The sequence below is a fragment of the Schistocerca americana genome, chromosome 8 (assembly GCF_021461395.2).
Source record: "Schistocerca americana isolate TAMUIC-IGC-003095 chromosome 8, iqSchAmer2.1, whole genome shotgun sequence".
NCBI classification, from domain to species: Eukaryota; Metazoa; Arthropoda; class Insecta; order Orthoptera; family Acrididae; genus Schistocerca; species Schistocerca americana.
In genome coordinates, this window is record NC_060126.1 from 397,868,095 (window position 1) to 397,880,534 (window position 12,440).

The window sequence follows — 12,440 nt, forward strand, 5'->3', positions numbered from 1 at the left end:
AGAGTTTTTCACTGTCAAATAGCTTTTGCGAGTAATATGTCTCGTGTAAACAGCGCCGAGAGTCGGAAAGTGGTTCAGATGGCTCTTAGGACTATGGGACTTAACATCTGAGGTCATCAGTCCCCTATAACTTAGAACTACTTAAATCTAACTAACCTAAGGACATCACACACATCCATGCCCGAAGCAGGATTCGAACCTGCGAGCGTAGCAGCAGCGCGGTTCCGGACTGAAGCGCCTAGAAGCGCTCGGCCACCGCGGCGGGCGCCGAGAGTCAGCTCGCCGGCACTGTCCAAGAGTGGGACAACATCCCAGATAGTCGCACTCTGCGAGTTTAGACCTCATGTTGGTTGGTTGGTTGGTTCGGGGTGTAAAGGGACCAAACTACAGGGTCATCAGTCCCTTTTTCCTCATGCAAACAAGGGCGTATAAGTAACGGGGAACCACATCGAAAGAGAAAACGAAAGAAGCGAACCAAAAGCGAAAAACGTACGCTAAAAGGGAAAGTAGTGAAAGGTATTAAAAGAATATAACAGATGTCCTGGCCTCCACAGAACATTTCTGCGTGGTATTTCCTGTGCGTTCTCACGGAGGATTGCTCACTATCGCCTTCCTTCAAAGTGGAAGAAAATGTGTTTTTTTATTGTTATTATTTTTAAACGGCCTCCGGTTGCACAGCCACGTAGGGACTTCAACAAGTAACTTACACATGCCATCTCAAGCTAAGGTCATTGTGCAGCAAGAGTTTCGCATTATCAGAAGAGAGTTCGTTCGAATTTCCTTCGGACGCACCTCTGCTTCGGTACGGGTAACAGGTGCGTGGCAGTGAGACTGCGGCAGCTGGAAATCTAATAGAGGACTGGAAGTTAATGCCGTACTTTTAAATCAAATTGGCCGGCCGGTGTGGCCGAGCAGTTCTAGGCGCTTCAGCCTGGAACCGCGCAACCGCTACGGTCGCAGGTTCTAATCCTGCCTCGGGCATGGATGTGTGTGACGTCCTTAGGTTAGTTAGGTTTAAGTAGTTCTAAGTTCTAGGGGACTGATGACCTCAGCTGTTAAGTCCAATAGTGCTCAGAGCCATTTAAATCAAATTGAAAAAGATAAATTATTAATTAAGTTTAATTTCTAAACCGTAATATAAAATCCTCTGTTATTAACAACCTTTTGCGATCTGATGTGAAAATTTTCAATCCTGAATCGATAAATATCTATTGGTATTTGAGCAAAACATCTGGAGGTGGCACTTTGGACGTCATCGGTACTTTCACCTTCTTTTGAAAATGTTATAGCGATCGGGGGAAATGAAAATCCAATAGCGCTTTATCGGACGAGTACTGTCGATGAGGTGGTACCTCCAACTCCAGCTACCAATTTCTTCAGGTGTTCATCTTACTCATTGCGGTCTTGTATTATCTTGTTGCAGAACAACGCCTTTTTTGCTGTCAACTGCTGGGCACTTTTCAATTATAGACTGATTTATTTGATCCAATTGTTCACAGTAAATATCTGCATTCACAGTTTGTCCAGGTTTCAGCACTCCAAAATGAACGGTTCCGCGAATACTCCACCAAACACACAAAAGCTCCTTTTTGGGGTGTAGACCTGGCTTAGCTGCACTTCAGAGCCACTGTTTTTTGCGCTTTTGGCTATCATAGAGCCCTTGTGATCAAGCGATCTAAAAGCGCTTCTGTATTGCGCTGCTGAAGCAATAAGATGCATGAGGTGGATCGGTTACCTTTCTTTGTATTTACCAATCTGCTGCAATGTTCTTGGATGGCCGAGCAATGTTGGTTAACAGTGTTTGACGCTTCTTTGATTGTCTGACACGGATTTGCTTTCATTTCTGACCTTAACATGTCATACGGGTCCGAAAGAAAATAGCCGGATTTGAACTTCGAAAACCACCACAGGCATTTACAAATGTCTAATGAACTTGGGTAAACATCGCAAATGTTTCTTGGTGCTGGGCGGGGTGGCCGAGCGGTTCTAGGCGCTGCAGTCTGGAACCGCACGACCGCTACGGTCGCAGGTTCGAATCCTGCCTCCCATATCCCATAGTGCTCAGAGCCATTTGAACCATTTTTTGATTCTTGGTAGCAATTGTTGCGTCGGTACTCTTTGGAAACTCAAAGAGAATACAGTGTACCTCTTCTGGTATTTGGCTGGCCATTTCACTACAAATTGAAAAAAAAAAATATTTACGAGTAAACAAGTCACTGTAACCTTAAAATGTCTGACACGGCTCAAAAATCTGAAGTACACAATGACCAGATAAATGACAAACGAATATCTACTTGCGCAGAAACGACATTACTTTCCGGCGCCCTGATACTCTAGAGTTGAAGTACGGGGGACAGTACGATTCTTGTGGGCAAAACGCCTAATCTGCACACATATTCACCGTCAAATTCTGGTGATATGTGGACCAAATGCAGTGTCGCGTCCAGTCGCAGTGAAATGGTGCCAACAATTTGGCTAAGGCCGCACAGTCGTGCGTGGCGCTGTTCTGGAATTTTAGGTGTTGCAACAGTGCGATTTCCACATTTTGGCCAGTCTGAAAGAACATATTGGGGAAAGAGGTTTTCCGACAGTGAGCACGTTCATGCAAATGTTCTTAAATAGCTTCGTGAACAAAGCGTGCAGCTCCGTCTTTGGAGAAATGAACAAGTGGTACAGAATTCCGTCCTTTGTTTGCAAAGACTTGATGACTATATTAAACAACAGCGTCGTGCCTCTGCGTCACTTTGAAGTGTAGCGCAAAATTCAGTAAAAGTTATTTGGTCTGCAATAACAATGTGTAACTTACTTTTTGAAACCTCATCATATTTACACACCCACATAGTTATTTAATACAGGGTTATTCGTAAGTACTTGCTGCGTCTCAGTGGACAGAGCATCTGTCCAAGTTCTTACCTCATACTACAGGTGCACAATGTGGGCACTGTTTGAGACGCAGCATAAATAAACACATACTAGCAATTCTTTGAAGTCGCTGGCACGAACGTCCTGAGAAAGCAGCCTGCTATGGAAATCAGTTCATTTTGTTGCCTATCTGCAGGTGTGAACAAATTCAACCTGTATATACAGGTCAGTAAGAAAGTGTCTGATAAGCCTGTAAGCGTGTTACAGATTAGGTTTTGCTGAGAAATAATTGATAAGAAAAAGAATTCGATACGTTGTCCCGCCTACAAGTAGCACTGAAGTTAGCCAATCGGCCCGTTGCGCTCGCAGATTCTAGCGGCCCGCCACAGACGGTGTTACCCAATGTGTTTTTCGTTTGGTTTTCTAAAACCGAAGAACAGAGCGATACAAAAATTAGACGTGATATCGAACCCAAGGAAAAGCGGAGGAGTCTCATGCTCTATCATTTTCGCTTTAAGGTCACTGATTGTATCTGGCTGATAGCTTGGATTTGGCCGAGCAACGGCCTTCAGTGTCAATTACCTCCGAAACGCCGCAACGTATCGAATTTTTTTCTTAACAATTATTTCTCAGCACAACCTACCCTGACAAGCTTTTCAGACTTCTTTTGACCACCCTGTAAAAAAGGAAATCTCCTGATTGATTCACTGTCTCATTGTATCCCAGCCCAAACCACTAAGGACAGAAACTCGAAATTTTGAGAGGGCGTTATGTTATGCTGTAGGGATCGTTTAAGAAAGTATTTTTCGAAATTCCACCCCTAAGGGAATAAGATAGGAGATATAAGGTATTTTGAAAATTTGTTGGTATAAACGCAGTTCTGAAGTTACGAATATGAAAATTGGTATTTGGTTTATCGGCCATAAATTTAGAAAAAATGTTTCAGCATCTTTAGAAATTGAATCCTTAAGGGTGTTAAATCGGAGGTGAAAGTTTTTTTAAATAAATCATTATTAAAGAACCATCTATGAAAATTGGTAGTTGACTTCCCGGTTAGATATAAGAAAATACGTGCTTCAATGTTTTGAAAATTCAACCCATGACAGGGTGAAAAGGGGGATGAAAAGTTTCACGAAAATATTTCATTAAGAAAGCATTTTTGAAACTATATTTATGAAAATTTCTATTTGACTACTCGTTTCAAAATTTAAAAAATACTTTTTTAAGTGTTTTTCTCTTTTGGAAATTCTACCCTCAAGGAGGTGAAATAGGTGAAAATTTTTATAAAAATATTTCGCTACAACAAAAAAAGAAAAAGATCTGTACTGACTGTACAGTCCATGCGACCGAAGCAGTGGGCACTAAGCTTGTGCGACAGTGAAAAGCAGATGATTTGTCTAAATTTTCTGTCACGCTCTCTCCCTAGTGGAACTACGCCACTGCTAGTATATCGAATCGAAAATCCAAACCTAGGGAGATGCTGTATCCACAGATATGTGTAATTTTTCTTTGTATGTATTGTAGTTTTCGAGCACCTATCTTCTGGTTCCTAGAGACACTTTTTGATAAACCTGTATTTCACGCACTATATAATTATGTGAAATGTTTACTGCGAAACTTACGTTCATCATTCGGATCCCTGTTAATTACATATTGTCACTCTAAATAACACAAGCAAATAAACTTTGGCATTTTTTTTCTTTCACATCTAATGTAATAGCCGTGCGCTGATGATAATTATTGACAGTTGTGTGGTACTCGTTGTGAAATTTATGGGGCTAGAGACAAGCTACTAATACAAACTAGGGATTAACATTACGTCTATAAACCACTTTATAATTCAATGAGTGCAGATGGTTTCTTGTTCTGGGATCAACTAGAGTGGTGTGCGTATGTGGAGTCAACAGATGATGCGATTGTTGTGGCTTGGCGTCTTCTCATCTTGGAATTTAACGAGGAGTATTCGGCTGTCGGGCAAGATTCTTGATGCTTTGTGGATATTGGAATTTCCAGTCTGACTGCTGCCTTGCCGAGTTTCACCTACTGGCTGCCGTAGTGGAAACATCTGAGTAGTTATTGATTTATGCCAGTTAGTTGTGGAGGATGTTTTTCGTAATACTGAGATTCAGTGGAAACGTCCAAGGCAACACCTACGTCCTATTCGCATTTTTATTATTTTTGTTACATGACGTCGCGAAAGTTTGAGATCTGAATAGTACGTTTAAAAGTTACAGTCTTTCTCCTCACTGAGTTTCCTTGCTAACACGACAATAAAACGACTCCTTAGACGTGCTGTGTGGAACTTCAACACCTAGACTGATTTCTCAAAATCTATTATTTTACATAAATTTCTTCACGTACAGAAAGTACACTGCCATGGCTCATAGTGACTATAAACAAACTATAATGGTTTCCAGAATGAGAATTTCACTCTGCAGCGGAATGTGCGTTGATATGAAACTTCCTGGCAGATTGAAACTGTGTCCCGGACCGAGACTCGAACTCGGGACCTTTGCCTTTCGCGTGCAAGTGCTCTACCAACAGAGCTACCCAAGCACGACTCTCGCCCTGTCCCCACAGCTTTACTTCTGCCAGTACCTCGTCTCCTAATTTCCAAACTTCACAGAAGCTCTCCTGCGAACATTGCAGAACTAGCACTCCTGAAAGAAAGATGTTGCGGAGACATGGCTTAGCCACAGCCTGGGGGATGTTTCCAGAATTAAATTTTCTCATTCTGGAAACATCCCCCAGGCTGTGGCTAAGCCATGTCTCCGCAATATCCTTTCTTTCAGGAGTGCTAGTTCTGGAAGGTTCGCAGGAGAGCTTCTGTGAAGTTTGGAAGGTAGGAGACGCGGTACTGGCAGAAATAAATCTGTGACTACAGGCCGTGAGTCGTGGTTGGGAATCTCAGTTGGTAGACCACTTGCCCGCGTAAGGCAAAGGTCCCGACTTCGAGTATCGGTCCGGCACACAGTTTTAATCTGCCAGGAAGTTTTACGAGGGTTATTCCAAAAGTAAGGTCCGATTCGCTGTAACTATTGAAATTTGGCGCCAATGACAAAAAAAGCATGCGCGCCGACTCCCGGCAAGCCTTGCGCGTCAAACGCCGCCATTCGCTTTGTTACTGTTGCTGAGTGTAGTTCACAGTGTCACTTTACAATGTTTAAGACAATTGATCAGCCCGCCGATTGTGAAGTAAGGGCAGTGATACGGTTTTTGTCTGCAAGAAACAATTCAGCGGCGGAAATCCATCGGCAGATTACTGAAGTGTACGGTCCTAACATAATGAGCGACAGTAAAGTGCGCAAGTGGGTGCGAGCTTTTAATGAAGGACGGGATAATGTGCACGATGAACCACGGTGTGGCCGACCATCAGTGATTTCAGACGATTTGGTCAATGCGGTTGACAAAAAAATTCGTGAAGATCGCCGATTCACTATTACAGACGTAGACATGCATTTTCCGAATGTGAGTAGAACAACTTTGTACAGAATTGTGTCTGAACATTTGAAGTTTCACAAATTGTGTGCCCGTTGGGTTCCCAGGCTGCTTACTGAGCCCCAACGAATGAAAAGAATGGCTTTTGCTCTTGATTTTTTGGAGCGATATCATAAGGAAGGTGACAGTCTTTTAGACAATGTTGTCACAGGGGATGAGACATGGGTTTCTCACATCACTCCAGAGTCTAAACGTCAGTCAATGCAATGGCGTCACACGTCATCGCCAGTCAAGGTCAAGGCAAAGCAGACAATCTCAACACGTAAGGTTATGGCGACTGTGTTCTGGGATAGACGTGGAGTATTGTTAGTCGACTTTATGGAGAGAGGAACAACGATTAATAAAGCCGCCTACTGCGCTACCCTGACTAAACTTCGACGTGCAATCCAGAATAAGCGACGTGGTCTTTTGTCTTCTGGAATCTTGTTGTTGCATGACAATGCCAGACCCCACACTGCAAATGAAACGCAAGCTCTGATCAAGAAATTTGGATGGGAACAGATGGACCATCCTCCTTACAGTCCGGACCTGGCGCCAAGTGATTTCCACCTGTTCCGTTACTTAAAGGAGTTTCTCGGCGGCAAGCGCTTCGACACAGATGATGAAGTGAAAGAAGCAGTTAAGGACTGGTTATCGTCACAGGCGGCCGATTTCTATAACATGGGCATTCAAAAGCTTGTTGAACGATGTGACAAATGTTTAAATAAGTATGGAAGTTATGTAGAAAAATAGATAAAGATGTAAGGAATGTAAATAAAACAATTGTTTTGAAAAAACATTTTAGTTTTGATTTTTTTTTTATAACCGGACCTTACTTTTGGAATAACCCTCGTATAAGGGTTTGCTTTGTTAAATAATTTAATTTTTTCGCTACGCCGAGCGTATACACTTCAAAATTACTCAAGTTGGGTACTTAAGACGCAATCATGCTCCACTCTTAGCTCGTCGTTGCTAGTATATCTCTCGCACGGTCGTCTCAAACCTGTAGCGTCTTCCCTGATATCATTTTATAGTCTTAATTTTAACTGATGCTTGATCGCATGTGAAAACTGATACTGAACACTAGTGCACTCGTTCCTTCCAATTCAGTACTTAATATTTCTGTTTTCTTCTCAATGTCAAATGTAGACTACAATTCTATTAACGAGTCAAATTTTAGCTCTTCCCATTCTTATAATTGTGTTACTGTCCTCCATTTTGATCTACATTCTTCCGATAAGGTTTGATTAATCGATATTCAAACTGATAGTCCTTTAAGTAGGATCGAGTCTAATTTTTTGCAAAGAACTTCCGGCACTTCCTTGGTGACTATCACAAAAAGTTATAGTGCCACCTCTGCAAAAAAAAGGATTACTACATTAATCGAGGAGTCACAGGACGTGGGACCGTGGCGTTGACCATACGATCCGTGCGTTTACCCACTAATATGATCCCATCGAGAGGTTGTAGACAGGATACCGATTGAAGGGTAGCTGTTTTTAAGGGCAGAGAGAGAGAAAGGGGGTGGGGGGAGTGGAAGCGTCATGGGAAGAAATCTCTGCGATAGTTGGGACATACGGCAGGCCTGCTAGAGGATTTGTGCCAGTGGCGACAGTTCACGTGTGGGTGCTTGGAAATGTTAGTAGACGGATGTCACCGACGATGCCTCCTGGGACACGTGCAGCGTCAGCGTATCTTCTTCTTCTTCAGTAGCTCTACAGCCCTTGGTGAGCCTTGGCTTCTTCAACAATCTTCCTCCACACTTCTCGGTTATTTGCTGCTCTTTTCCACCCCCGGACTCCCATATTGCTGATATCCATTATTACCTCATCGATCCATCTTCTTCTAGGTCTCCTTTTTCGCCTAACTGAATGGATCATACCTTTCATCATTTTCTTTGGAATTCTATCCTCTGCCATTCTCTTCAAGTGTCCTAGCCATCGTATTCGCTGTGATTTAACAAATTTTACTATGTCCCTGCCTTGTACTAACTCCTGTAATTCAGCATTGTAGCGTATTCTCCAGCCTTCTTCCTCCCTTATTGGCCCATAGATTTTGCGTAGTATTTTCCGCTCAATTCTTCTTAGAGCATTTTTATCGTGTTCTGTCAACGTCCATACCTCTGAGCCGTATGTGATAACTGGGCGGACTAGGGAATTATATATTAGCAATTTAGTTTTTCTTGTAACAAGGCTACTTTTGAAAAGCTGCATATTTGCAAAGTAAACTCTGTTTCCTGCTTGTATTCTTTCCCTTATAGCCTTTCCAATACTGTTATCATTTGTTATTAGGGCTCCCAAGTAGTTAAAAGAGGACACTCCATTGAAGCATTTCCCATTGATGTTTAGGTTTTTAGGGGTTCTTCTGGCCTCAGATTGTGACATTACCATATATTTTGTTTTGTTTACATTTACTATGAGGCCAATTTTTAAGGCTTCTGTTTCCATTGCCCGGTATGTTTCTAGGAGTGTATTGGTATTTCTTCCTACTAAAGCAATGTCATCAGCGTATGCACATATCTGGCTAGTTTTCATAAATATGGTGCCTCTTTTGTTGATTTTATTTACTCCACCATGCAGGGCAATGTTGAATAGGACAGTGGAGAGACTATCCCCTTGCTTCACACCTTTATTAAAGTCAAAGCTTTCACTTGTTCTGCTAAGGACCTTTACTTTTGCTCTTGTCTCTGTCATTGTCATTCTGATTAGTCTTATTAATTTAGCACATATACCAACTTCTTTCAGTACTCTGTATAGTTCTTGCCGATTTATGCTGTCAAAGGCTTGTTTGAAATCAATGAATAAGAAATGCAGATCTATATCATATTCATAGAACTTTTCCATCATTTGCCTTATCACAAATATTTGATCAGTTGTTCCTCTGCCCAGTCGAAAGCCACACTGATATTCCCCTAGTATGCCTTCTGCACACTTCCGTATCCTTTCGTTTAATATACTTGTGAAGATCTTATAAGCTGTACTTAGGAGTGTTACACCTCTATAGTTTTCACATGCTGTTCTGTCCCCTTTCTTATAAATGGGGACTATTATTCCAATTTTCCAACTATCTGGCATAGTTTCTGTTTCCCATATATCTGATATTAATGTGTGCAGTTCCTTTATTACAGCCTCACCACCAGTTTTTATTAATTCAGCAATTATGCTGTCTTCCCCAGGGACTCGATTGTTTTTTGACTTGTGCACAGCCTGGGAGACCTCTTGTAGTGTTGGTTTTCTTGCCTCATTGGTTTCATTGTCTACTTCCAGCTCCACTCTTCCCCCCTGTGCAGCTGTCTCTTCATCTTCTAAGCTGGTGCTTAGTGTATCTTTGAAATATTCTGTCCATCTTCCCACTATCTGTTCTTCTTCCCTTATCATTTTCCCATCTTTACTGGAACAGGCCATTGTTTTTGGTTGGAATCTATTCTTCATTTTGCCTATGGCATGATAGAACTTTCTTATTTCACTCTGTTCCTTTAGTTCTTCTAGTTCTTGAAATTTCTTCTTATTCCACTCTCTTTTCTTTCTCTTGCACAGTCTGTTAGCTCTTCTCCTTAATTCTCTATATTGTTCCACATTATTTCTGGTTTCTCTCCGTCAGGGTATCTGTAACATGCAAAAGGCGCCATCAGAGATGTCAGTTTCGTTACAAAATCGGCCACTCGCTGTATAGAATGGTGAGAGACTTGTTTGTGTTTCGTGTGTTCGGCTTTCCTATTTTTGTCGGCAGTAAGCTGTAAGGGTCCAGTAGATGATGGCATTCACTGCATCACCTTTGTTGGGTTTCACTTTTTTAGAGGACAGGGTGGGGGTGGAGGCAAGGTGAGATATACAACCACAAGCTAAGTCCTTTTCCATAGAGTGTCTGCTCTCAGTTGTGCAGCTTCGCACGACACGCTGAGCTCGCTCCCTCTGTTGCAGACGGGCCCGTCGACTTCTCGTCGCGGCCGTCGACGGCGACGGCGCCCCAGCCGTCGCACCAGCACCACCTGCAGGCGCAGTCGCAGCCGCAGGTGCCGCAGCACGGCACGCCCACGCTCAGCTCGTCCGTGTGCTCGTCCGACGACAGCGAGGACGAGATCGACATCGTGGGGCACGGCGGCCGCCTCTCGCCGCCCCCGCCGCCACCGCAGCTGCCCCTCCCCCACCACCAGCACCAGCAGTCTCTTCCCCTGCCGCCGCCGCCCCCACCACTCGTGTGACCGGCGCCCATCCGGCCTGGGGGACCCTTCCTGGGCCAATAGGTGCCGGGCGCTGTCTGCGGCATGTGGGGATTCCCAGTGCAGCGGCGGTACGCGGGGATTCCCGAGATGTGAACAGTGACGCACGGGGCGATGTGCTACTCCAATGTGTGCCGTCGCATTCCGTTATTGGTGCATGAAATGGAGACATTAGCATGCGCTGGACTGCTGCCGGGTCATTCTCGACGATAACAGGTTCCCCGCGCAGTGACGTTGCGTGGGGATTCCCACGACGGGAGCACTGTTCTCCAAGGACGCCCAGAGGCACTCTGGTGACCCTCCCAGATGCGACATCGAACTCTATCGGTGGTGGGTGAAGTGGAGCAATGAGCATAGGATAGACTACTGACGAATCATGCTGCGTGAAAATGGGTGCACTCAGAATTGTTGTAAATCTTCTTCTTATAGTAAATCGAAGAAAGTCTTGAGAAACAACTGTTGTGGAGTTCGAGTCAGGCATGTGACTCACTAGATCGGTAAATCTCGTAACTATTAAGATAATCATGTGGCTTAGATCTATGTTATGGAATTACAGGGCCCACTTATTAGAATCTGAAGAAACAGTGGTTGCCATGGAATTATGCGACAACTTACAGCCAGATTGATGACGGTTTACAGTCTCCTTTCAGTCATATCTTTCCTGATAGAGTCTGCTCAGTTTTACACGATATGCTGACCCCTCACTCAATTGCAGACGGGCCATTAGATGTTTTTCTATCGCATACAGTTTGGTTACAGTACACATAGTTATACACATATGTAACTGGAATGAAAAATAAACTGATCTTTTACTATGAACTAGAATCATAATGCGACTGTTTCGATCCATATGAAGATTCCTGCTCAGAATGTTTGCAGTTACAATAAACACTTTACTTCCGGGGAAACACGCCAGTTATTGACTTTTTTTAAACAGCGCTGCTGAAACCGTTACGTGAAACCACAATATTCATGCAGCAATAACTACAACTTAAAGCAGTTTTTCATTGCACACTTCCGTGCTGGATTGCGTCGGTATGGTCAGAGACAAAGACGTCGCTTCTATCCAGTGGAAGGACGATCTGGACAATGCAGCCAGTACGACGGTGTTCCTCAGTACTACACGTTGACCGAAGCTGGTGGATATCAGAAAGCTCTGCGCGAAAGGAGTACCTGGTCCAGCAACATTTCGATGCATTGTGAGGCATTAAACGCTAGTCATTTTCTCTCGTTCTCAAGTATCTCGGTTAATATACCTGAATGCGGTTCTTGGTTCAAATGGCTCTGAGCACTATGGGACTCAACATCTGAGGTCATCAGTTCCCTAGAACTTAGAATTACTTAAACCTAACTGATGTAAGGACATCACACACGTCCATGCCCGAGGCAGGATTCGAACCTGCGACCGTAGAGGTTGCGCTGTTCCAGACTGAAGCGCCCAGAACGAATGCGGTTCTCTTAGTATTAACTACCACATAATATTGTTGGAACAGCCATTATTTTATAAAACTCCATTCCACGTTGTTACAAAACTTACCTTCGTATCCTTGGTGTATCAGTGTCATCGCATGGTGGCTGTGGAATTTCTGCAAAGTCTGTGACTGTGGTCATTTTTTATACTTAGTATGTAATGAACACATATACCCGCTCTTAGCACTCTACTGATTATATGAGCGTGGTATGTTTCATAGTATGCTGTTTCTTCTTTTGTATGTCGACATGAAATTTTAGACGTAAAGCAATATTATCCTCCTGGTGACGGCAGAAAGCAAGAGTGTCATCTTTTGATAGGTAAAATGTAATGAGTGAAACTGCAATTTATATTCATTTATCGCTAAAATAAAGCCGGCTGTTGCTTCTTTGTGAAAAGCTACATGGCCTT

At 43.3% G+C, this 12,440-nt stretch overlaps 1 protein-coding gene across 1 annotated transcript in view; it reads left to right on the plus strand.

Annotated features, from left to right (window-relative positions):
- Positions 1-11,184, plus strand: part of LOC124545886 (brain-specific homeobox protein homolog) — a 116,478-nt gene extending 105,294 nt beyond the window's left edge. The window contains exons 6-7 of the mRNA XM_047124846.1: positions 10,260-10,311; positions 11,115-11,184. Of these exons, the coding sequence (XP_046980802.1) occupies positions 10,260-10,311; positions 11,115-11,184 (122 nt within the window). The remainder of the gene's footprint in view (positions 1-10,259; positions 10,312-11,114) is intronic.
- Positions 11,185-12,440: the final 1,256 nt, after the last annotated feature.